This window comes from Phocoena phocoena, chromosome 12 (assembly GCF_963924675.1).
Source record: "Phocoena phocoena chromosome 12, mPhoPho1.1, whole genome shotgun sequence".
Taxonomy (NCBI): Eukaryota; Metazoa; Chordata; class Mammalia; order Artiodactyla; family Phocoenidae; genus Phocoena; species Phocoena phocoena.
This window is the reverse complement of record NC_089230.1, coordinates 18,538,755-18,566,436: the sequence shown is the minus strand read 5'-3', so window position 1 is coordinate 18,566,436 and position 27,682 is coordinate 18,538,755. Positions and strand designations below refer to the sequence as shown.

The following is a 27,682-nucleotide window of genomic DNA, read 5'->3' as shown; positions in this document are numbered from 1 at the left end:
AGCGGGAACTTACCTCAACATAATAAAGGCCATATATGACAAACTCACAGCCAACATCATTCTCAATGGTGATAAACTGAAAGCATTTCCACTAAGATCAGGAACAAGACAAGGTTGCCCACTCTCACCACTCTTATTCAACACAGTTTTGGAAGTTTTAGCCACAGCAATCAGAGAAGAAAAAGAAATACAAGGAATCCAAATTGGAAAAGAAGAAGTAAAGCTGTCACTGTTTGCAGATGATATGATATTATACATAGAGAATCCTAAAGATGCTACCAGAAAACTACTAGAGCTAATCAATGTATTTGGTAAAGTAGCAAGATACAAAATTAATGCACAGAAATCTCTGGCATTCCTATACACTAATGATGAAAAATCTGAAAGAGAAATTAAGGATACACTCCCAGTTACCATTGCAACAAAAAGGATAAAATACCTAGGAATAAACCTACCTAAGAAGACAAAAGACCTGTATGCAGAAAACTATAAGACACTGATGAAAGTAATTAAAGCTGATACAAACAGATGGAGAGATATACCATATTCTTGGATTGGAAGAATCAACGTTGTGAAAATGACTTTACTACCCAGAGCAATCTAGAGATTCAGTGCAATCCCTATCAAACTACCAATGCATTTTGCACAGAACTAGAACAAAAAATTTCACAATTTTTATGGAAATACAAAAGACTGCGAATAGTCAAAGCAGTCTTGAGAAAGTTAAACGGAGTTGGAGGCATCAGACTCCCTAACTTCAGACTATACTACAAAGCTACAGTAATCAAGACAGTATGTTACTGGCAGAAGAACAGAAATATAGATCAATGGAACAGGGTAGAGAGCACAGAGATAAACCCACGCACATACGGTCACCTTATCTTTGTTAAAGGAAGCAAGAATATACAATGGAGAAAGAAAGCCTCTTCAATAATTGGTGCTGGGAAGACTGGACAGCTACATGTAAAAGAATGATATTAGAACACTTCCTAACACCATACACAAAAATTAACTCAAAATGGATTAAAGAGCTAAATGTAAAGCCAGTCACTATAAAACTCTTAGAGGAAAGCCTAGGCAGAACACTCTATCACAGCAAGATCCTTTTTGACCCACCTCCTAGCGAAATGGAAATAAAAACTAAAATAAACAAATGGGACCTAATGAAACTTAAAATCTTTTGCACAGCAAAGGAAACCATAAACAAGACAAAATACAACCCTCAGAATGGGAGAAAATATTTGTCAATGAAGCAAATGACAAAGGATTAATTACAAAGTATATAAACAGCTCATGCAGCTCAATATCAAAAAAACAAACAACCCAATCCAAAAATGGACAGAAGACCTAAATAGATATTTCTCCAAAGAAGATATACAGATTGCCAACAAACACATGAAAGGATACTCAATATCACTAATCATTAGATTGCAAATCAAATGCAATCATTTGATGCAAATCAAAATGCAAATCAAAACTACTATGATGTGTCACCTCACACCAGTAAGAATGGCCATCATCAAAAAATCTACCAGCAATAAATTCTGGAGAGGGTGTGGAGAAAAGGGAACCCTCTTGCCCTGTTGGTGGGAATGTAAATTGATACAGCCAGTATGGAGAACAGTATGGAGGTTCCTTAAAAAACTAAAAATAGAAGTACCATATGACCCAGCAATCCCACTACTGGGCATATACCATAATTCAAGAAGAGTCATGTACCTCAATGTTCATTGCAGCACTATTTACAATAGTCAGGACATGGAAGCAACCTAAGTGTCCATCGACAGGTGAATGGATAAAGAAGATGTGGCACATATCTACAGTGGAATATTACTCAGCCATAAAGAGAAACAAAATTGAGTTATTTGTAATGAGGTGGATGGACCTTGAATCTGTCGTACAGAGTGAAGTAAGTCAGAAAGAGAAAAACAAATACTTTATGCTAATACATATGTATGGAATCTAAAAAAAAAAGTTCTGAAAAACGTAGAGAGCACAGGAATAAAGACGCAGATGTAGAGAATGGACTTGTGGACACGGGAAGTGGGATGGGTAAGCTGGGGCGAAGTGAGAGAGTGGCATTGACATATATACACTACCAAATATAAAACAGATAGCTAGTGGGAAGCAGCTGCATAGCACAAGGAGATCAGCTTGGTGCTTTGTGACCACCTAGAAGGTTGGGATATGGAGGGTGGGAGGGAGACACAATAGGGAGGGGATATGGGGATATATGTATACGTATAGCTGATTCACTTTGTTATACAGCACAACCTAAAACAACATTGTAAAGCACTTATACTCCTATAAAGATGTTAAAAGAAAAAAAACCAGAATGTTCATCTGTTGTGATGAAGTGTTCTGTAAATGTCAATTAAACCAATTTTGATGGACAGTATTCTATATTTTATATCTTCTACAGCCCTGATTGATTCTACAAGCTGACTTATTTTTGGTCAGCTTGTTCTATCAGATATTATGAATGATATTTCTATCTTCTATTATATTTATGAATTTACCTATTCATTCTTATAGGTCTATCTGTTTTTGGTTCATGTATTAACAAAAGTTTAGAATTGTTATTTCATCTCAATGGATTTTCTTTTTTATCATTATGAAATTAAAATTTTTAAGCCCTGATAATATTGTTTGTTCTAGAATCTATTTTTCAAAACATTTGTTTTTGTTAATGTTAACATGATAAACATTTTTACATCTTTTTATTATTTGTTTATATGTATAAAGTATTTCTTATAGATAGCATATAGTTGGATTTGCTTTTTATCTAATCTTACAACCTGTCCCTTTTAATTCGGGTATTTAGACTACTCACATTTAATGTGATTACTAATATTGCTAAATTGAAATCTGTTATCTTGCTATTTGTTTTCTCTTTGCTCTATCCTTTGTGTTCCTTTTTTTTTCTTCCACAATATTTTGGATAATTTTTAAATTTCTATTTATCTCCTTTGTTGGCTTCTTTTGGTGGTCACTATAAACTCTTTCCTGTTTATAGTACACATTTTTAACTTATCATCCTCTACCTTCTTTTGATATTATATCAATCAAGTCACATTTAATATACAAAAAACATTTTAATAATATATGAGTTCGCCTCTAAACTTTAAGTTTTGTTTTCATACATTTCACTTTTATATATGTTATAAACCTTATACTGCATTATTTGTGTAAATAGTTAATTTCATTACAAAAGTATTTAAATAGTAGAATAACTTGTATATTTAGCCCTGTAGTCACTACTACTCGTTTTCTTTTTTCTTTGTATAGATCCATATTTCTATCTAGTATCATTTTTCTTCTGCTTAAAGGCCTTCTTTTATTTTTTATTGTGGTGAATTTTTCTGCTGATGAATGCTTTTAGGTTTTTTTTGTCAGAAAAATTAGTGTTTATATCACTTTCATTTAAAAGAATATTTTCACTAGATGTAGAATTCTAACTTGGCAGATTTTTTTTTCTTTCAGTCTTTTAAAGATGTTGCCTATTCACTTACATTGAAATTTGCTGGCTTCCTTTTCTTTGTCCCTCTGCATGTAATATGTCTTTTTTTTCCCTCTGGCTCTTAAGGTTTCTTTTATTACCACTAATTTTGAGCCATTTGCTTATGTTGTACCTTGGCATGATTTTCTTTATGTTTCTTGAGTTTAGGGTTAATTGAAATTCTTGAATTTGTGGGTTTATAGTTTGCATCAAATTTTTAAAAATTTTAATCATAGCTTCTTCAAATATTTTTTCCTGTCTCCCATCCTTCCTGTAATAAGAACAATAATTATTAGACTGTTAAAAGTTTTCCCAGAGTTCACTGATACCTTGCTCATTTTCAATTTTTGTGAGTGTGTGTGTTTCATTTTGGATCACTTCTATTGCTGTCTCTTCAAGTTCACTAATCTTATTCAATCTCTAATTTACCACTAAAGCCCTTCTTATGTATTTTTTGTCAGACATTTTAGTTTTCATTTAAGGTATTTCAATCATTTTTTTAAATCTCTGTGCATGAGATTTATAAGACCAAAGAAAAAAGTACCCAAAAGAATTGGAAGACTTACATAGGGCCAGGACTAGTCTTTTTTTTATCAGCTTGAAAAGCCAAAGCTAGCAGAAAAAAAGACATAATAAAGATTACAGCCAAGATAAACATAATGGAGAATAGAAAAATAATAGATAAAATAAAAAACTCAAAAGTTGGTTCTTTGAAAAGGTCAGCAAAATTGATAAACCTTTAGCTACATGGACTAAGAAACAAGAGAGAGAAGACTTAAAATCAGAAATGAAAATGGGGACATTATGACCAATTCTACACAAATAAAAAGAATTATAAGAGGTCTATGAACAAGTGTATGCCAACAAATTAGATAATTTAGATGAAGTGGACAAATTTCTAGAAACACAAAACTTACTAGACTAAGTCACGAAGAAATAGAAAATCTGAATAGGCTATAGCTAATAAGGAAATTGAATCAGTAATCAACTATCTTTCAACAACAAAAAATCTCTGTACCTGACGGCTGCACTGGTGAATTCTATCAAACATTTAAAGAGCTAATACCAATAGTTCTCAAACTTTTACAAAAAATTGAAGAGGAGGGAATACTTTCTAACTCACTGTATGAGGCCAGCATTACCCTGATTCTAAAGCCAGATAAAATCACTACAAGAAAAGAAAGCTACAGATCAATATCTCTTAAAAACACTGATGCAAAATCATCAACAAAATCGTATCAAGCAAAATTCAGCTACATAGTAAAACAATTATACACTATGGCCAAATGGGATTTATTCCTGGAAAGCAAGGATGGCTCAATCTGTAAAAATCAATAAATGTAATATACCATATAAACAGAATAAAGGAAAAAAACCACATAATTATCTCAATTGATACAGAAAAAGATTTTGACAAAATTTAACATCCTTTCACGATAAAAAAATACTCAACAAACAGGGATAGAAGGAAACTACCTCAACATACTAAAGCCATATATGAAAAACCCACAGAGGGGCTTCCCTGGTGGCACAGTGGTTGAGAGTCCGCCTGCCGATGCAGGGGACACAGGTTCATGCCCCGGTCAGGGAAAATCCCACATGCCGTGGAGCGGCTGGGCCCATGAGCCATGGCTGCTGAGCCTGCGCGTCCGGAACCTGTGCTCCGCAACGGGAGAGGCCACAACAGTGAGAGGCCCGTGTACCGCAAAAAAAAAAAAAACACAGAGAATATCATACTCAATGGTGAAAGACAAAGTATTTGTTCTAAGATTAGAAACAAAACAAGAATGCTCGCTTTTATTATTTCTATTCAACACAGTACTGGGAAATCTAGCCAGAGCAACTAGGGAAGAAACAGAGATAAAAGGCATACAGATTTTGAAGGAAGGAGTAAAAGTATCTGTTTGCAGATGATATGATTTTATACGTAGAAAAATCTAAGTATTGGAGCCGGCAGCGCGCGGGCGGCGGGGCGTGTGGGTTTCGACAGACGGTGGAAGCTCTTGGCGGAGCTGCGGTCCCCGCTGCCTGGGTAGCGACCCGCTTCCTCCCTCCCGCTCCGCCCCTCTCTCCGGCATCCCCACCTCTCTCCCCAAGTGACTGAGGGCCAAGCAGCCCTGCCCTCGCCACCTGTGTTGGGGTCCGTGTTCCTGCGCAGCATCTCTCCCCTCCACGGTCACTGAGCTGCTCCCGGAACCCAAGAAGAGGGCAGCACGACCCCCTAGGCCGACCGCGGGCCTGCCCACCGCCGCGTCGTTCTGGTTGGACCCCGCCGGCTGAAGGCCAGTCCGCCCTTGGGTCCCTGCGCCAGAATGAAGAAGATGAGCAACATTTATGAGTCAGCTGCCAATACACTGGGAATCTTTAACAGCCACCAAAGTTGAGCTGCATTTGGCACGCAAAGGCACTTCCGACAGAGATGCCCTTTCCAAATCAGACCCCTATGTCATCCTCAAGATGCAGTCCCATGGGCAGTGGTTCGAGGTTGACAGAACAGAGGTGATTCGCACCTGCATCAACCCAGTGTATTCAAAACTTTATGGTGGACGTTTATTTTGAGGAGGTGCAGCACCTGTGGTTTGAGGTCCACGACATCAGCAGCAACCACGATGGGCCGAAGGAGGCTGACTTCCTGGGTGGCATGGAGTGCACCCTTGGCCAGATTGTTTCCCAGAGAAAGCTGTCCAAATGCTTGTTGAAGCACGGGAACATGGCAGGGAAATCCTCCATCACGGTGATTGCTGAGGAATTATCTGGTAATCATGACTACATTGAACTTGCCTTCAACTCACGGAAATTGGATGACCAGGATTTCTTCAGTAAGTCTGACTCATTTCTGGAAATTTTTCGAATGAATGATGATGCAACTCCACAGCTTGTGCACCGAACTGAGGTTGTGATGAATAACTTAAGCCCAGCCTGGAAATCATTCAAAGTATCAGTAAATTCTCCATGCAGTGGAGATCACAACCACCAACTGACATGCATAGTATGGGACTGGGACTCCCATGGCAGACATGACTTCATTGGAGAATTCACCTCAACATTCAAGGAGATGAGAGGAGTGATGGAAGGAAAACAGGTGCAGTAGGAGTGCATCAACCCCAAGTACAAAGCCAAGAAGAAGAATTATAAGAACTCGGGCATTGTGATTTTGAATCAGTGCAAGATCCACAAGATGCATTCTTTCTTGGACTACATCATGGGTGGCTGCCACATCCAGTTTACAGTAGCTATAGATTCCACAGCCTCGAATGGGGACCTCAGGAACAGCTGTTCCCTGCCCTACATCCACCCCTGCCAGCCCAATGAGTACCTGAAGGCCTTGGTGGCTGTGGGAGAGATTTGCCAGGACTATGACAGCGACAAAATGTTCCTAGCCTTTGGGTTTGGTGCCAGGATACTGCCAGAGTACAGGGTATCTCATGACTTCGCAATCAACTTTAATGAAGACAACCCAGAATGTGCAGGGATTCAAGGAGTTGTGGAAGCCTACCAGAGCTGCCTTCCCAAACTCTAGCTCTAGGGCCCCACCAACAATGCTCCCATCATGCAGAAGGTTGCCAAGTCAGCATCAGAGGAGACCAGCACCAAGGAGGATCCTGCTGATCCTGACTGACGGGGTCGTCACAGACATGGCTGACACGCGGGAGGACATTGTCCACGCCTCCCACCTCCCCATGTCGGTCATCATCGTGGGAGTGGGCAATGCAGACTTCAGCGACATGCAGATGCTGGACGGAGACGACGGGATTCTGAGGTCAGCCAAGGGAGAGCCCGTCCTTCGTGCCATCGTCCAGTTCGTTTCCTTCAGGAACTTCAAACACGCATCTCCAGCTGCCCTGGCAAAGAGCGTGTTGGCTGAAGTCCCAAACCAAGTCGTGGGCTATTACAATGGCAAAGGGATTAATCCAAAATGTTCATCAGAAATGTATGACTCTTCCCGGACACTGGCTCCATGAACTCTACACACTTTTACAGAGTCCTCAAATACTATTCCTGCTGATATTTAATACTTCTATTATCCTGTACTTAAAAAAAAACACAGGTACACACTTAAAAATAGCATGTTTTGGTGATTTTTAACTAACAATTTTTTCTGCATGTGTAGCCCTGAGGCCTGGATCTGCTAAGCCCTTGTATTGTTAAAGACGTTTTACAAAGAAACACATAATTATAACTTACTCTTTAAATTACAGCATGTCACCTTGAAATAAAGTGTTATCTGTATCTGTTTTTTATACAGGTTTGTTGAAATTTTGCTAAATTTCTTATTATTTTTACACTGTAAAGCATTTTGAAACATTTCTTGAACGTTGATAGCCAAAGCATATTTGGTTTTATCTGCTACAGGATGAGAGACTTTTTAAAATGGCAGATGCATGGACTGTATTTTACATGTTTTAAAGAAAAAGAAACTCCAAAAATCTAAATATTCTGTAAAAAACTGTTAGAACTAATAAATGAATTCATCAAAGCAGGATACAAAGTCAACACACAAAAAATCAATTGTATTTCTATACACAAACAATGAACAATCTGAAAAGTAAATTACAAAAACAATTCCATTTACATTAGCATCAAGAAAAATAAAATACTTATGAACTAACTTAATCAAGGAGGTGAAAGACTTGTAAAGTGAAAACTACAAAACATTGCTGAAAGAAATTAAAGACATAAATGGAAACACACCCCATGTTCATGGATTCAAGACCATTTTAATGTCATTACTACCCAACGCAGTCTACAGATTCAATGCAATCTTTATCAAAATCTCAATGAATTTTTTACAGAAATAGAAAAACACATCCTAAATCTTATAGGGAATGGGTGACCCTCTGAAGATTTCAGGAGTTCTCTCTCTATGAAGCTCTCTTTTCTAGTCCTCTGTCCTTCAAACTCTAGCTGCCTTGGTCTCCCCTAGACTTTCTTTCCTCTCCATCTCCTCTATCTAAGGAATATGCTGAGATATGCCTAGGTTAACTCTCCCTGCACTGCAGCTGGAAAACTCTCTCATGGCCATAAGCTGAAGCAATTATAGGGCTTACCTCATTTGTTTCCTATATGTTGGTAATCACTGTTCTTCATCATTTTATGACTGTCTTGAAAGCCAGTTTCATGTGTTTTGCTCAGGTTTTTAGTTGTCTTAGTTGGGACGATCAATCCAGTCCTTGTTACTCCAACTGAAGTGGATATGGTATGTCTCAGGTTATTAAGTTCTACATTTTATTTCTAACTATTAAGATGAAAAATTTTAAAGCAGTATTTATAGATATATAACCACAAATAATATATTGCAAGTATGGATAGAATCCTTTCCTTAAAAATAAAATTCCAAATTAGATATAGTTGGCAGTATATATTATATTTTAAATTGGTTTTTGATGTAGTAGAGACGTCATGATACAAAAGCTTTAATTAAAAGAAGGCAACTTCCAGATCTTACGAAGATTACCTTAAATAAAATTTTCATAATCATTATATTGTGCTCACTTTTGAGTTGTATTTCAACTTCAGTATTCCTCAAACTTCCTATGTTAAACCAGTTGTGTTTTAAGAGTAAATGTTAAATAATATGTTTATTTAAATACATAAATAACATTAGATAAATGTTATTTAGATAAAAATATTTTATCTAAAAATAAAATATGTGTTCTTAGTATAATGAGCAAAGTCAGCAATAACTACAAAACAAGGTTCAAACCCCTCAACAAGACCCTTAGTGGGAACTGCCTGCCTATCTTGTGTTTCTGTCCGCTCGCTTTATACTACATGCTCACCCAGTACTTGAAGAGCTCATAATTCTCTGCACCCACTCTGCTGTTTCTTACCTCTGACTGTCTTGTATGCTGTTCTTTCACAGTGATGTTCTTTCTCCTTTTTCAATATGGAACATTTGTAGTTATCCTTCAAGACAGCTCAGATGCTATCTACTGCAGGAAGTTTCTCCTAATTGCCTCATATTGGGCACAATTCCCCCTCCACCACCTGTGAATACTTCCATCCCTGCACGTACCACATTATATTGAAATTTTCTGTTTATCTGTTTGCATTCCAAAACAAGCTCAAGAGTATAGATATATATTTACATATCTAACCCCATCATCTAGCACAGTGCTTGTCACAGAGCAGGTGTTCAATAAATGTGAGTTAAAAATAAGTGAACTGTGTGTTGAGTGAGATTCCTTTCTCATTCTGAAACAGTGTTTTTCTAAAATGTTTTAGTCTCCAGTCATATTGGTTGATTTGACCCTACTTCTTAAAATTCTGCATTCCGTTTCCCTTGTACCCAAATCATAATGTGTTGTTCCTTAATGTCAGGTCTACTCTTTCTCTTCTCTCTCAGTTTGGAAGTTTTATATTTTATTTATTGGAATATCTTTGCAATGGACTGAATGTCTGCATTCCCCAAAATTCATATGTTGAAACCCTTATCCCAATGTGATGGTATTTGGAGGTGGGGCTTTGGAGAGTAATGAGTAATGTGAATTACTCACATTTGGGAAGTAATGTGAAGCCCTCATAAATGGGATTAGTGCCCTTATAAGAAGAGGCCAGAGAGCTACCTATCTCTCTTTCCTCCATGTGAGGGCACAATGGGAAGTCAGCCATCTGTAAAACACAAGAAAGCTCTCATCAGAACCTGACCATGCTGGCAACCTGATGTCAGACTTCTAGGCTCCAGAACTGTGAAAAATAAACTTCTACTGTTTATAAACCACCCATTCTATGGTATGATGTTATAGCAGCCCAAACTGACTAAGACCGTCCTTAATTTTTAAAAATACACTAATCTTTAAACATTTTCCTACAAAGTCTACAGTTAATATTATTCCTAAAGAAAAAAACAGGCATGCTAGTGTCTATCAGAATTCCCTCTCTTTCCCATATCTTTTATTTTGTATACCTTCAAAAGCACAAAGTTATTATTTGTTTACAGGAAATACTTTTTAGAATTTTACCAAAATGTTATACTGACTCATTTATTTACCATTGCAGCTTGTATTCCACACTTTAATTCTGGGTTCATTTCTATTTTCCTGAGATAAATCCTTCATTAATTTTTTTTTTTTTTGGCAGGGGGCAAGAGTCTGTTATGGTAAACTCACATTTTCAAAATGTTTTTATTTAATTTAAAATAAATGTTTCTACCTCACTTTTGAATAAGAGTTTAATTGGGTCTTAATTCCAAGATTGACAGTTATTTTACCTCAGCTCTGAAGACATCACTTCACTGCTTTATAGTGTCTGCTATTTGCTGTCAATTTGATTGGTTTTTATTTTTAGGTAGCTTGTCAGTTCTTTAGATTTTAATCTTCAACATTGGTCTGTAATTTCAGTTGATCTATCTAGATGCAGAATTCTACCCCCTGACCTCCCATTTGTGTTTTGTTATTGGTTGATGTGCTTTTTCCAATCTGAAGTCATGTTTTGTCAATTCTGACATGTCAATTTCCAGCAGTTGTATCATCAAATATTTCTCCTAAACACCCCACCACCACCACCACCATTTTAACCATTTCATCCTTCTGAGACTTCTATTAGGCATACATTAGTGTTTTTCAATCTATCTACTTGGGTATTTCATATTTTCTAACTCTTTATCTATGAGAACATTTGATTTTTAAAATTCTACCTTCTAAATCATTAGTCCTCTTCAGGTTTATTCAGTCTACTCTTTCAACATTTGAAGTTTCCATTACTAAAATTTTCCAATGTCTCTTTTTTATATTGGTCTTATTTTTTTGTTTGACATCTTCCTGTTCTCATTGCAAAGAAGAAATTTTATTCCTTTATCTTTTTGGTTATTCTAAATATACTCATTTTAAACACCTTTTAAGTTTGCTACATTATTTCTCTTTCCTTGGGTGTGATTTCTTTCTTTTGCTATATTTACTGACTGTCCTTTCAGTTTTAAGTTTCTTTTTTTGCTTTGTAATGTTAGTTCTTTAGTTCATATTTTAAACTCATGCATGCTGTTTTCTGCCATGAGGTTTGGATGGCTTTTAGGATGATTCCCTCCCTACCCATTCTGACATCCAGTAGGGATGCTCTAGTGAAAAGGACAGGATAGTTGTTACATTATTGAAATACTTCCTATCAGTTGGCAAGTAGCTGCTTTTCCGAACTCCCTGAAGACTATTTCTCTCCCATTGAACTCTGACTCCTTTTTGAGAACCCCAGGACCTATCCACAATTCAGTTACTAAATGGTTAAAAACCAGCTCAGGCGTCTAGCACTCTGTTCCAATACAAGAGCAAAGTCCTTTCTGATTGGTGGGTGCATTTTTATATCACCCCTGCTTCCACTCAAGTCTTAACATGGGGAGGTTGGAGGCTTTTCTCCCATGCAGGAAGTGCTGTCCCTGATACCACATCCATGGTGGTAGAGGGCCACCCCCATCCCCATTTTTTCCCATTTGGCCAGCCGATTTCCTCATGGAATCATGGGGAAGTGGCATACTGCCTCTGACACCATAAACTGTAAGGGGAGTTATTCCAGCCTTAGTTCAGTGCTAGGAGTTCATGAATACTCTAGCCACTTGCTCACTCACAAAGCCTGTTTCTGGTCTCCTGACATTTGCAGGGTGAATTCAGCTTCTTTTCCAAAATAGACTTTTAAGCTTGCACAATTCCAATTCCCAGTACTTGCTTGTGGGTTACACTATTCCAGCCCCCAATCCACCACTACAGGTTTAGTCCATTGACTTTTTTTAACTGAGATATAATTGACATATTGTTTCAGGAATATAACATTATGATTTGATATTTGTATATGTTTTGAACGATCACCACAATAAGTCTAGTTAACATCTGTCGCCGTATGTAGTTGCACATTTTTTTCTTTGTGATGTGAATTTTAGCAACTTCACTCTTTTAACAACTTTCAAAGATACAAGTGTATTATTAACTACAGTCGCTATACTGTATTTTAACATCCTTGTGATATTTATTTTTTAACTGGAAGTTTGTACCTTTTGACCATTGTCACCCATTTTGCCCAGCCCTCACCTCCTGCCTTTGGTAACCACCCACTTACATTTTTCAATGGCTTCCAATCATGATCAATTTGTTTTAGTAATGAAAAGTGTATATATATAATTATTTTAACACATGTGTATCTGTTGCTTACATTATGCATCATTTTCATGTCAGACTATTCTGTTTGACTTTGCCCGCTGTTATAAATTTGCTTCTTTTATGCTTCCTCTCTTTTCCCCTGGAGTACCTTTATATTTTATATTTCTACTCTGGAAATCAGCCCCTTGCCTGGCTTTCTGGAATTTTTCTTCCCTGTAAACATCAGTTTCCTCTGGAATATAATTTGGCATTTGGAATATACATATTTTATATTTTCAACATTCCTCACTGATTTTATTAAATTTTTTTGAAATAACTTTCCACAAATATGTTTTATTTATAAATTGCTAGCCTCTCCTAAATGCATCAGCGACACTTATCTCAATAGCATATTTAGACCTACTATGTGGAAGAGAGCATTTAGCCATATAGCAGAGAATATACTTATCTTCAAAATCTTTTATACAACTTGTAATTTTAATGAATTAAATCATTTACTAGTACTTGGGTATATTGCTATACAAATAGAGTAACTCTGTATACTCCTGATTTTTTTCAGGGGCTGGTTTGATTTCTTTGCATGTTTGAATTTTCTAAATGTTCAGCATTTATTTCCCAATATTACCAGTTCCTAAATCTTCAAAAGTCCTGGGTTACCTTTGTGTTTAAAGGTTATCTTGTTTTCAGAATTGATGAAATCAGGAATAATGTGATATGAATATTTTAAAGGATCCTGACTATGCTAGAACAGTAGGTACATTCTGGCAATGAAATTCAAAGAGATACTGTGCTGAGAGCTTCAGAAGCAGCAGTTGTACATGGTCATTTGAAGTTTACAGTATATTTGACATTGGACTGTATTTGACTCTTGCTTGTACTGTGTGTGTAGCACAATAGGGGAGCTACTGAGCTGGTGTAAGATACCTCTAATGAGATTCTTTTTAAGTGATCTTCAGTATAGATGGAAACAAATTTGACGTGTTACAAGGAAAGTAGACCAATTAGTAATAAGGCTTAACAGTTTAAGGGAGGGAGCCAGAATATACTTACACTTGACAGAATGAAGAGGAAAGCAAAACAGTCTCAACAGAGCCCTTATTTTTTAAGAAATTAAATCTTCCTTTTACAAAACAGCCTTTAAGATTTTTGAGCTTCCTGAATGAGGTAATTTTATCATGGTTTTGATGGATACAAAATCACTAATTTCTTTTTATCTGTAAGGTTGTACCAACACTCAATAAAACAGAGGTACTATAATACACTGTTATGCCTTGATTTTTAAAATTAATACTATGATAAATTGCCCTTTTTCCGTGAAAACTGTTCTAGTCTTCCTTCTCTTACATGTTACTTAGGACCACCCCTTTACGATGTATATATTATCAGACTTTCTTTTTTTTTTTTTTTTTTTTTTTTGCGGTACACGGGCCTCTCACTGTTGTGGCCCCTCCCGTTTCGGAGCACAGGCTCCAGACGCGCAGGCTCAGCGGCCATGGCTCACGGGCCCAGCCGCTCCGCGGCATGTGGGATCCTCCCAGACCGGGGCACGAACACGTGTCCCCTGCATCGGCAGGCGGGCTCTCAACCACTGCGCCACCAGGGAAGCCCTATCAGACTTTCTTTTCCAGCAAGATGGTGGATCAAAATTTTTAAAAATAACAATAATACCTAGAAACACCTACATAAAGAAATAAAAATGTTCAGGATCCAGAAATAAGGACGGAAATGAAAGTCAGAATGGCATGGCTCTGAGGTGAAGCTGCTGCATTGCCTTTTCAGTTCATGAAAGTGGACTCTTGTTTTATCACATATAAGGCAAGATCTTGAGCCCAAATGAGTAAAGGGATTGCTCCCACATTAGATAAAGGCATGGCTTTTCACGAGTTTAATTCTCGGTAAAAAGGTGAATGAGAAAAATCCACCCAAGCACAGAGAGATTGATAAGAAAGCTAGCATTTCTCTGGCTGGTGTCTGGCTGAAAAAAAAAGATTTTTTCCCTTGAGAAATGGAAACCCTTAGACTGAGACTTACATTAGTTTGAGGTCTGATTTTAAAGTACCTGTAAGTTTCTGGATGGCTTATTCATTTGGGGTCTGTGAAAGAAGAAAACTCAATACTGCATGCAAAGAACATTCTTTCAACACAGGATTGTCTTGGAGGAAGGGGATTGGAGGGAAAGAAAACCCTTATCCTAATAAGGATAAGCTCATTATAAATGTGTCCTAAAACACAAGAATATAGAAAAGATAGGCAGAAGTTACAACAAACAAGAGAATCAGGTGTCACAAACTTGATAATAGAGAAATGATCTTTATGTAATTTACCATGTATATGTTTATAATAATTAAAGATATAAAGGAAGAAATCCAAACCCTAAGAAAAGAATTACACTCTATGTTAGTCAATGTTAGTAATCAATGCTAGCTGCAATAACAAAGTAGCAAATAGGAAGTACTCAATGCTAGCTTCAGTATCAAACAATCCCCAAATCTCAGTGACCTTACACAACAAAAGATATTTCTCATTCATACCAGAGTGTGATCAGGAGTTTAGTGGTGCCTTTGCATGTGCTACATAAGGATTCTTGGCACCTTCCATCTTGTGGTATTACCATTTTCTAAAGTCTTCTCATAAGGACTGAGCCATACATCAAGCAGGAAGAGAGTAAGAAGTATCTCAGGAAATGTTTTAGGAGCATAAAGGTGGGATACAACACACTCCCCACATGCTATTTTCCAAAACAGCATCACAAAATACCAGCCAACCTGCAAAGGAGTATGGGAAACATAGGAAATGGAAAACAGGACTGGTGAACATCTGGTCAATCTCTACCTAAATATAAAAATTTGAAACAATTCTAATTAGAAATTGTAGAAATATATAAAGACATATATTCTTCTATTTCATGTAAATAGGTAGATGACAGAGAAATATATAGATTGCCCATGTTGTCCAGGCACTGTTCTAGTTGGTGGAGATAGAGGGAGTGAAGAAAAACCCAGTGTTCCTGCCACTGGAGAACTTACAGACCCTATGTTTGGAAACATACAATAAGCACATAAATGATTAGTGAGAGAATTGTCAAGTGCTATTAAAGATGAAAAGATGCACAGAGGTGAGGGTTGCTATATTAGGTAGGGTGTTCAGGAAAGTCCCTCCCAAACTTGACCTTAGAAGATGAAATTTGCAGAGACCTTAACCTTCTTGTTGCTAAGTTCAATATTTATTTGTTAATAATTCATCTTGTTTGATCTGTTAGGAGCATTTGGATCTGTTGCTGATTCTCTCATTTTTTAAAAACTCGCTTTACTTGGCTTCCAGGGCATCACCCTCTACTGTGTTTTTCCTACCTCACTGTTTCTTATTGCTGCTGTAAGAAAACACCACAAACTCAGTTATTTAAAACAATACAAGTGTATTATTTTGCAATTCTGGAGGTCAGAAATCCAAAATGGGTCTCACTGAGCTAACAAGTGTCAGCAGGGCTGCATTCCTTTCTGGAGGTTCAAGGAGAGAATCCATTTCTTTGCCCTTTCCAACCTCTTGAAGCTGCCCACCTTCCTCAGCTTGTGGTCTCCTTCCTCTGTCTTCAAAATCAGAAGTTCTGCATTTTTCTGTCTAGTCTTCAGGAGTCACATCTCCCTCAGACATCTTCTGTCTCCTTCTTCCAGTTTTGAGGACGCTTATGATTCCTCTGAACCCACCCAGATAATCTGGGATAATCTCCCCACCTCAAGGTACTTAAAGATATCTACAAACTCTCTTTTACCATGGAAGGTAACATATCCACTGGTTCTGGGGATAAAGATATGGACATATGGACATATCTGAGGGACCATTATTCTGTCTACCACACTCACTGACTGCTTTTCTCAGTTTTTTGGGTTTTTTCTTCTCTTTTAATATGGAGTACTAGGGCAGATATGTAGCTGTACTGATTAATAGAATATTGAAATGTTTTTATATTGATTCGTGAGTAGCCTTAACAATAACCTCACCAATAACCCTGATCCCCAGTCTTTTCTGATTCTTGCCCTGGGTCCCTGACCTACCCTGAGGACCTTACATCCCTGACCCTACTACTTAAAGTAAAGAATAAATGTCTGGTGGAGCTGGTGGCTTTGAAGACCCTGATCCAGGATCATGGACAGCATCTATTTAGACCAGTCAATGCTCATTCCTTCCCAGTTGTTAGGCATTTTGAATAGCACCCGTGGGACTGCCTTTTTATGTATGATCATTTTCTTGGTGATTTCACCAAATCTTAAGAGTTTAGATTTCATTGAAATGCTAATGGCTCTCAAATTTTCACTTTTAGTCTGTTTTTTTCTTCCAAACGTCAGAATTCTATATCTAACTACGTATTTAACATCTCCATGAATGTATGATAAACATCTAAAACACAACTCATTCAAAAGTGAAATGTTGCTTTATTGCCTACCTCAGTTTTGTCCCATCCCATAATCTTCTGTCTTTCAGGCAATATCAACTCAATATCTACTTGTTCTGCCTTTAAAATATACACAATGGACTATTTCTTGCCTCCTCTACTGTTACCAACCTGGTCCAAACCACCGCCAGCTCTCACCTGTTGTTTCAATGCCTTCTGAGTTGTCGCCCTTGTCTTTTCTGACCATAGCAACAAAAGTGATTATAAAATTTCAGTTATGTCATGTTATATCCCTGCTCAAAACCCTCCTTTGGTTTCCTGTCTCACTCAGACTAAAGACCCATGTGCTTCCCTTTTTTAGATCACCTTTATTATCTTTGCCCCTCCTGTTACCTCTCTGAAACCATCTCTTTTTAACCCCCTCTTCAGCCTCACTGATCTCATTATTCTTCAAATTAGCTAGGATGCTCTTTGCATCTGGAATACTATTCCTTGTTTGTGGAACATTCTTCCCACAGGTATCCACGTAGCTTGATTCTTTATTTTCTTTCACTATTTACTTAAATAGAACCCTATTATAGACACTTTCCATTAACTACTGTATTAAAAATTGTGCAACTTAACTCTTCAGGTCCCCTTTCCTCTTTTATATTTCCCTTTAGCATTTTTCACTTTATAATATACCATTTATTTTACTCAATTTATGCGGTTTATTTTGTGTCTCCACTGCTAGAGTATGAACTCAATAAGGGTAGAGATTTTAGTCTGGTTTGTTCACTGCTTATCCCGGTGTCTAGAGCAGGCTTCCAGCCTCACAAGTAGCTAAAAACTTGAATAATTAAGAAGATGCCTTTTTTAGATTTTACAATTCATAAAAATGTAGAAAAAGCAAAAGAGGTTTAGAGATAGGAAAACACCAGTATACTCACAGTGAGAGTATAAAGTAAGTCCAGCTTTTCTGCAGAAAATTACTCAAAATATATCACAGACTTTAAACCTGCATATATTTTGATTCAGTAAGTCTCCTTATTAAAATCTATCCTAAGGAAATAGTAATGTATGCAAAGATTTGGCAACAAGGATAGCCATCACAGTCTTGTTTATAATTGTGAAAAATTTTTTAAATCAAAACCCTCAAATTTCCAAATATAGAAACTTAAATGAAAGACAATATATCGTACAATGGAAGATTATGCAATCATTCAATTAGTATTTAAACACTTACTGGCATGGGAACTATCAACAATGTACTGATAAGTGGAAAAAAGCAATCTGTAAAAGAGAATATGATGAATGATGTCATTTTTGAGGAAAGATGTATATCCTTGTACAGTGATCTGAGAGGATGGACAATTTTTAACAATGTGGCTTCTAGAATGAGGTGAGTATGCCTTTCTTATTTACCTGACTTGTATTTTTTAATTTTCTTTTAAAATGATGATCATATAGCACTTTTATATTTGGGAACATCCAAGTTATATTTTCACTGATCTTCAAAAAGCAATCACTATCATACATGTAAAGGATTTTCGTTGGGTATGGTTTGTATATAAATATTCCCCTTCGTGGCTTCTTCTGTGTTTATGATGAATGTCCTGCCTTAATAAGTAGGGGCTAATGCTCAAAATTTGCTTACAGAATAATCTCTGGGGTATTTCTGTCCTTAGAACCTTAACATGTGGAAGGTGTCCATCCACTGTATTGAAAAATATGTTTAACATAATTGCTAATCAGATAATTAAATTTACATCATGAAATTAATCCAGTGTTTTACCTCAGAGATCTGAATGAAAACCACCTCCCCCCTCTGTCTCTAGTCAGTTCCCTTTTGGCAGTAATGTGCAACCCAGTGAACAGAAGAAGGGGAAATTTCCACTCTGGCCAGAATGGAGCGAGGCAGACATAAATGCTGAAAAGTGGGATGCAGGCAAAGGTGCAAAAGAAAAGGACAAAACAGGGAAAAGCCCTGTACTTGTAAGTAGACTTGACTATGACTAGATTTCATTTTGGTGTTTAATCGTATAATGGAATAGGATTTGTTAACGTGTGCACGTGCTCCCTCTTCTCCACAGCCTCCACTCAAAAGAGAAGTTTTGTCTTTCTCCGCCATGCCTCCCCCCATCCTACCTTGTCTTTCCAAGCCTTAGTCCTGAGCTTTGGTGAATCATATTTGAGTAAATGGGAGGAGAGAAATGACCAAAGAGTCATAATGAAAGAAAGGGAAAACTGATAGAACAGGCTAGCAAGTGGATTTTGAACAGAATTGGGAACCAGACATTTAGAGATGGTGGTTTAGAAAACGAGAGCCCCCCACGAAACTGTGAGCTGTTATTTGGAGATTACAGGCAAGATAAATTTTTAAGAGATGTTACTATAAGAATTGAATCCTTCTTAATATCTGCCCCCCAAGATATTTGGGTAAAAATCTAGGTTACTCTTCATTTACCTGTAGCTTTTAAACATGTTGTGTCCCTGAGATTGGAGCTGAGAATGGAGTTGCTACATTTTCCAGTTATATTATTTTAGGTTCTTTTGCTTACTTAAAAATGTCTTTCTTCTAAAAACTTCTTTATAGAACGTACCGGTCTGGGTTGCATTTTAAATATGACCCATTTATTTGGTGCAGTAATTCATTCAACAAAAGTACTTTCAAAACACAATACATGCAGAGGGAGGGGATATAGGGATATATGTATACGTATAGCTGATTCACTCTGTTATACAGCAGAAACTAACACACCATTGTAAAGTCATTATACTTCAAAAAAGATATTAAAAAAGAAAACACAATACAATTTTCAAAACACAAACAAAATTATCATAATGACTAGGTTGAACTCTAGTGTCTCTATTTGCATAAAGCACTCTGAAATGGTACTTATTAGCATTTACATTTTGTTCACAAAATGCAGTCACCAACTGCATGATTCATATCAGTAATTTGTTTACAAAAGATACTCAATAATTATAACTAATTACTGACACTGTTAGTATTTGAACAATTTCAAATAACAATATGTGAGGGAGTGCATTCTTTGTACCATGCCTAAGGTGATTATGGAACTTCTAGATGCAAAGGACTTTTGAACTCTCTGGGTTCAAATGAAAATGGTCATATTCTACATATTTTATAGAAATTCAGATCTTATGGGGATTGTCTGTGAATTTTCATCAGCAAGATAGATTGTGTAAATCCTCAGTTGAGCAGCTGAGCTCTGGAAAAGATCCAGAGATGAGTCACTCCAAATTGTGAAGGATCAACGGGGAAGGGAAAAGCAGAAGTACCTGAAAACTTTGAAATAAGAAATAGCATATAAAACAACATTTTAAGGACCTTAGAATGCAAACATATCTTTATTAGATGACTATGAAAAATTCTTACAGATCTCTGGAAGGTCAGGTAACAAATTCTTGAACTTAATGTTACTGAAACAAGGGCAAGTCTGTTGGAAGAACATTTGTTGGAGGAAAACCATTGAGACTGGAGCAGTAATAAGTGCGCTGGTCAAATGGACAGTTGATGTCCATTTCATTTGGGGTCAACATATAGGACTATTGCTGGCTGATGTATAAAACTGCATGATTTTGGAAACACTAGCCCTACTTCTGCTGTGAACAGGGGCTATTCCAATAGGGGGTGACACTTCAGAACCTTAACTAACACCCCATTCTGCCACCGCAGCTTTCACAAGGTAGGAGAGCACAGCTCAAGTCTTGGTTATTGCGACGGTGCAGAGTGGTGCCATCTGGGATAGAAACTTGCTTTCCACCCCCAGTTCTGTTCCACAACCTCAGCATTCATAGCTCAGGAAGCAACAGTTTCCCCACTGGAGTAAGTCATGGACCCTCCAAGCACTGTGACTGCATTTCTATGATATGGTGGCACATTAGCTCTGAGCCATGATTTGCAGCATCCACATTTTACCAGGATAAATTGCCTTAAGCATGTAACCATGACAGTTATCCTTGGAATTTTACAAAGGCCACTTCTTTAGATATGATGCTAGTGATCAGGAAATCAGCCTCAGATGCCCAACCCTCCCCTATAAGTCCAGCATTATGTCTCACTTCCTCAGCAAGAAAAGGATATGATGGGTGAACCAAATTAAGAAGTATACGATAAAGTACTGTAAGGTGGATGTAAGAAATATACCTAAAGCAAAATGACATGGAAAGATTAGCATTAACAATATGAGGGGCTCAAATCCTGGAGAAAAGGGAATCACAATGGGATGAGCCCCACTATTTTTTTCCTCAAAGACATTTATTAATTCAAGGCATGGCAATTAGAAAGCAAGCACCGAGTAGTGGCCTGGGGCTTATGTCAGTTTTTCTGGGCTGAAGGGAAGGAGGATATTGTCTGGGACTGCCAAAGCAGCCAGAACTTGAACCCAGATCTCACAGGTAACTACAGAGAAGTGATCTGTAAATTTTGCATACAATTTTATTCTGAGACATTTGTCTACCTCCTAAGCTGTGAGTGTGAAGCTTTTCCTGCTGAGCAAATGAGTAAAAAGCAGCAGCCTGCAAGCTTAATAATTGAGAAAAGATTTCAAGATGATAGGTAGAGAATGGGATTCAATGTACACCAAGTGAAGGGACCTTGCTAAACACTCCAGACTTTTAGTTAGTGCCTCAACATGGCTACAGAATTCCACATTGAGTAAGAACAAACCAAAATCACACCAGTCCTGCCAAATCCTAAGACCCAGTGTTGATTAGGTCAAATTCATCTTGTGCTCTGCCTGTCAAAAGGGAATAAAATCCTCCTCTCTGGATGAAGACATCATCACTTAGAACGTGTATAAATTTTTATATCCAGCATATATCATACAATCAAAATTTACCAGACATGAAGAGAAACGGAACCAAGTGACTAAAAATCAAGAGGAAAAATCAGATAATAGAAACAGATCCAAAGGAGACTCTTTTGGAATTGTCAGATAGGGGGCTTTAAAATTACTAAATTAATATTTGCAGGGAAAAAAGCAATGTGAGAGAAACCCAGAAGTCTAGTACAGCTCCTGAAAAAGCATCAGTTTGTCTTTTAAGGACTCATTCTTCTATCATTTTGACTAGATGGTAGGGTGCCTTTATCGTCATTTGAATTATTCCAGTATCTTAAATTTGACAATAGACCACATGCTCCAGATATACATAGACACTTATTATGTTTAACGCTCAGACAATGCCCTAAAATATGACATTTCTCAAGCCACACCAGCATTAGGGTAAACATATAATTATGATGAAAATCACAAAACAGTATATTTTCCCCTGTGCCTATTAACTGAGGTGAAATTTAATTACGTTTCTTTTTCCCATACAGATAGTTTGTGTTCCTTTAGCATTTTGTTTGTAATCCTAGAAATTGTCATGTTATTTCTTGTAAAGATCCCCCCATCCCCTATCATTTTATGAGCTATGAGAATTTTTACATAGCAGCTACCTGAAGTCTCTCTGACTTGCTAGACTGCTTGCATATGGATATCATTCTTTCTCCAGAACTCACTAATTGACCCATAGTTGGGGCTTAAAAATTAAAGAATTAATTGCATTCTTGAGCATTTATCCCAGAAAAATGGAAATTCACATTCACACAAAAACCAGTAACCTATACACAAATGTTCATAACAGCTTTATTAGTAATAGCCTCAAACTGGAAACAGCCCAGATAGCCTTCGATGGGCAGGTGGTAAACAAACAAATATCCATAGCATGAAATATTACTCAGCAATAAACAACAAACTACTGATACATGCAACAACTTGAATGGACTGAATCTCCAGGGAATTAGGCAGAGAGAGAAATAAAGCCAATCCAAAGGGTTATAGACTATATGGTGGGTTCCATTCATATAACATTACTGAAATGACGAAATTATAAACATCAAGACTAGCGATTGCCAAGTGGTAGGGATTAAGCACAGACTGGGGAGTTGGAAGGTGGGTGTGGCTATAAAAGGGCATAAGAAGGATCCTTGTGCTGATGGAAATGTTCCGTATATCTTGGCTGTGTCAGTGTCAATATCCTGGTTGTGTTCTATAGTTTTGCAAGATGGTACTGCTGAAGAAATTGGGTAGAGAGCATAGGAACTCTCTGTATTATTTCATGCAATGGCTTATGAATCGTGATTATCTCAAAATAACAAGTTTAATTAAAACAGTAAATGAAAGTCAGATCAAAGGTACAGATTTCATTTACATATCATCTTTTTTATGATTCTAACTGAAAAATAAGTAAATACTTTTCAATCTTCTCTGCTCAGATTAAAAAAAAACATTTTCAGTGGAAAATGTGGCCATATCTGGCCCATCCAAAATTGTTTCCCCACCATACCTAATTCACATTCCCAAGCCACTCATGCTTGTTTGGACTGCTTCCTCTGCAATCAAACTGCTACTCAGTAATCGAGGTTTCATTAATTAAATACAGTATTGTTAACTTCAGTATTCTCCAAGTACTGCATGAACTCGCTCTGAGAACAAACACACAAATTACTCTAAAAATGCTTATTTATTGATCAGATCAATGCATGTATTTGTTTTTATTAGATAGAGTTGTTTTTGTTTTAATAAAACTATATGGAGAAAATACTTAATACATTTTTTATATAGCATTTTTTTGAAGACCCTGAAGGAAAGATTGAATTACCACCATCATTGAAAATTTATTCCTGGAAACGTCCACAGGATTTTTTAATTAATCAGGTAAGAGATATTTTTACTATTATAATACGTATTAACTATGAGATATAATATCCTAGTTATGAAAATTTGCATTTTAAAAGCTGTTTAGGGTAATTTTTTCTTGGTATTTAGTAAGAAAAAGTAATTACTTTTTGGACTTTAAATTAGAAATAAATATTTATCGATATAGTTTATACTGGTTTCCAAGAGAATAATGAAATTTTGTTCAGGATCTCAAGTTTCCTTCTCTTCATGATGTCAAATTTTAACCTAAAATGTTGCAAAAAGTTATTCCTTAATTTCTGACAGACTTTCTCCTTTCTGCTTCTTACATGGTGTAGGTCTGTTTACTCTAGTGTTAATAAGCATTTATTTTCAAGCCCAAGAGATCTGCACTTGAATCTCTCTATTCCAGGAATCCTTGAATCATTTTCCAAGCGCCACTTTCATTTCTGAACCCCATGTGAATCACACTGACATGGACATCACCCAAGAAAACTTCATTTTAAATAGCCCTTACGTACATTAAACTTTAGACCTACTGGTCTATCTTCCTAATTAATAGCTATGTTAGTTTGAATACATTTGGTATTTACAAGGGTTTAATTATCACTAATGCCTTTTTTCCCTTCTTGAATCTCCCATTTTCATTTAATGCATAGAAAACCAGTAGACTAAATTAGTTATTTAATGCTAGTCAAAAGGTTATAATGAAGCTGATTCTTCTGTAATCATGGAATTCACTGCATCTCTGGTTCTATGCCTAGTGATTTTATTCCTAAGAGTTTTAGCTTTTAGAAGCACTGTTACTAATGCAGAAAATACAAGTTATCTGTCATGCTTTTCAATTATTGTTATTAGTTAAGAAAGTCAGAAATCCTAAATCCTAAATATTTATTAAAATTAGAAAATAAAAAGGTACATCTTTGTCCATCAGAGTATTTATTCAATGCCTATCCGAAAGACATTTTAAATAAAATAAATCAAATTTACAAAAACCGTACCTTTAAATTACTTATAATGTTAGGTAACATTGAAATGAAGAATGCAAATTCTGTGAGGTTAATATAATGCACTTAATATTTATGTATTATTAATAACACTCAGGTTCTACTCAGTATAAGTGCTGAGTTTATATTCCATGCAAATGAAGGATATGAATTCCATGAAGTAAGTGTTGTAAGTTTGAATAAGTAGGAAAGTTTTATACCTTTTGCTCTTTTAGCATACCTTAGTTCTGGAAGATACACTTACACTAAAAGTAAATTGATTCATTGTTGTTAATGACACTTCCACCTGTATTTATCAAATGCTGCCATTCATCTCCTTACCTCTCCTCTCCCTCTGCACTGACTCCTTCTCTTGATCCATCATGCTGAAGTGTGAACCAGAACAGCCCAAACTGAAAGTCTAGCTAAGCAGGAAAGTTTTAGAATAGTGCTTGTCAAGTTTTAGTGTATGAGACCACGGTGATAAATACATTTTACATTGAGATTCATTAAATATGGACATATATAGGGCTTCCCTGGTGGCGCAGTGGTTGAGAGTTCGCCTGCCGATGCAGGGGACACGGGTTTGTGCCCCGGTCCGGGAGGATCCCGCATGCCGCGGAGCGGCTGGGCCCGTGGGCCATGGCCGCTGGGCCTGCGCGTCTGGAGCCTGTGCTCTGCAACGCGAGAGGCCACAACAGTGAGAGGCCCACGTACCGCCAAAAAAAAAAAAAATCTAGTTTGCTAATCAAAGCAACTTTCATTTTATTTTGATATGTTAAATATATAAGGTTGATATTAATTGTAACTAATTTTAAAAACTGTTACAAGTCATATTTTGGTCTAAATATAAAAGGTGCTCTAAATATAAAAGCAAACTTAGATATATACCAATTAATGAATGACCACCATATTAACTTTAAAAGACATAGCAATATTCAAAGTTGAGCAAGATTTTAATAAGCTGTCTCAGCTAATATTTTTTATCCAATATGAAGACATTTTTCTAGCTACCAGATGTTAACTAAACTTCAGGTTTAATTTGAGTGGTTAATTTAAATTTCAAATCAGGTTTTAAACTTTCAGTTTGTGAGTTTATGCATGCTAAATTTATCTGCATATGTTATATCTTACAACATTTTATTATATGTTAAAATACTGTATTTTATAGGTATTACATTATTAAATTAATGTCACCTACAGCTCTAACAGTGTTATCTTACAGAATAATGTGATTATTTTTTAATTTCTTCTAATTCCTCTGGTTGTGAGAAATGAAATTGAGTTTGGCCTGTTTGCAGCACATGAAACTGTTTCATTAAGCTACATTTCCTAAATAGTAATCTCCCTCTCTCTCTCTCTCTCTCTCTCTCTCTCTCTATATATATATATATATATATATATGTATGTATATATATATATATATATATATATATGTATATATGTATATATATTTCAGGCTCCAGTGGTTGTGAAAAACGAAATCCTGTTTGACTTGTTTTCAACAAATGAGCATTTACTCTGCAGTGAGGTAAGTAGGGGAGTATCAACCTAAGAAAAGCCTGGCTGCAGAATGCCTTTGGGACCCGCCCTTAAGCAATTCCCAGTCAGTCAGTTTCATTGCTGTCTTGCTCACCTTTAAGTTCTGGTATAACTGAATATTTCATAAGCCAGACACTCAAAGAGGAAGAGAAGGCTCTTTAATTGAGTAGAGAGAGAACAGGTGGGGAAGATGTTAATATTAGCACTGCTTATGCCCCTGTTCTCCCGCCCATGGACCAGGGTAGTCCAGTACACACCATCTAGGCATTTTTTCTCTGGATCCATGTGCCTAGCAATTGACATAAAGTTGTTGCCAGTCTGGCCCTACATCATGTCCAAGAGTAAGGTGTTCGGTGTTGTTTGGCTTGCTAATGTGGAGAAATCAGGGGATACAGCTCAAATGCAACACCTCATTGAAACAAACCAGATTTTCAGTGCAGCAGTCTTACAGCACGTGGGAACACACCTCCCCACTCTCCACCCAGGGTTCTATCCATCAGAAGCAGACCTGTTCCACTCCCCTAAGGTAGTTACATCAGAAACAGGCTTTTTGATGATTTTCTCCTAAGGTCCAGTCAGAGGAGTGGGGCATAGTCATTATCCATTTAAACATTTTGTCTTTCTGATCTTTAACATCTTGACCAATATTAAAATCAAAATATTTTTTCTTCAGCCAGGTTGTACTGATTACTATAAAATTATCTCTGAATTGTTTTATGTTTTATGGTTTAGTCTAAAATACGCTTATTTTATGAATTCTAAACCTACGTAGACTTTAGCATATCATTTCTCAAGGGAAGTGTAAAATATTTATGTATTGAAATATAGTTGATTTACAATGTTGTCTTAATTTCTGCGGTACAGCAAAGTGATTCAGATATACATATATATATATATATATTCTTTTTTATCTTTTCCATTATGGTTTATCACAGGATATTGAATATAGCTCCCTGTGCTCTACAGTAGGACCTTGTTGTTCGTCCATTCTGTATATAATAGTTTGCATCTGCTAAGCCCAAACTCCTACTCCATCCTTCCCACATCCCCCTCCCCCTTGGCAACCACAAGTCTGTTCTCCATGTCTGTGAGCCTGTTTCTGTTTCACAGATAGGTTCGTTTGGATCATATTTTAGATTCCACAAAGGAAGTATAAAATAATTCGGTAGTAAAATCTCCAGGTATACAGGAGGATATCTGATTTGTCTTTTTCAACTTCACCAAACTTTAAGAAATTTTCTAGATAACCAAATTAAGGAAAACATAAATCTTATGATGTTAGTCTCAAGTATTTAATCTCCTTACAAACCAGGCAGTAAAACATACTCTGAAGTTCAACTCTCCACTGTTCCTTGCTGCCTGTTGAAAACCCTGCACTTGGGAGTTTTACTTGGAGCACTTCTGCACCTGCAGATCAACACATGAATATGAGACTTAGAGTAAAGTGTGTGTGTAATTTTAATTCTTTCCCATGTCTCGTTGCTTGTCTTGGT

The 27,682-nt window shown here is 36.7% G+C and overlaps 1 protein-coding gene and 1 pseudogene across 1 annotated transcript in view; both read left to right on the top strand.

Annotated features, from left to right (window-relative positions):
- ADGB (androglobin) overlaps window positions 1-27,682 on the top strand; it is a 176,574-nt gene that overhangs the window by 14,566 nt on the left and 134,326 nt on the right. The window contains 3 exon segments of the mRNA XM_065888845.1: window positions 18,787-18,943; window positions 23,587-23,679; window positions 26,107-26,178. Of these exon segments, the coding sequence (XP_065744917.1) occupies window positions 18,787-18,943; window positions 23,587-23,679; window positions 26,107-26,178 (322 nt within the window).
- On the top strand, window positions 5,812-7,461 carry LOC136132175 (copine-4 pseudogene; annotated as a pseudogene).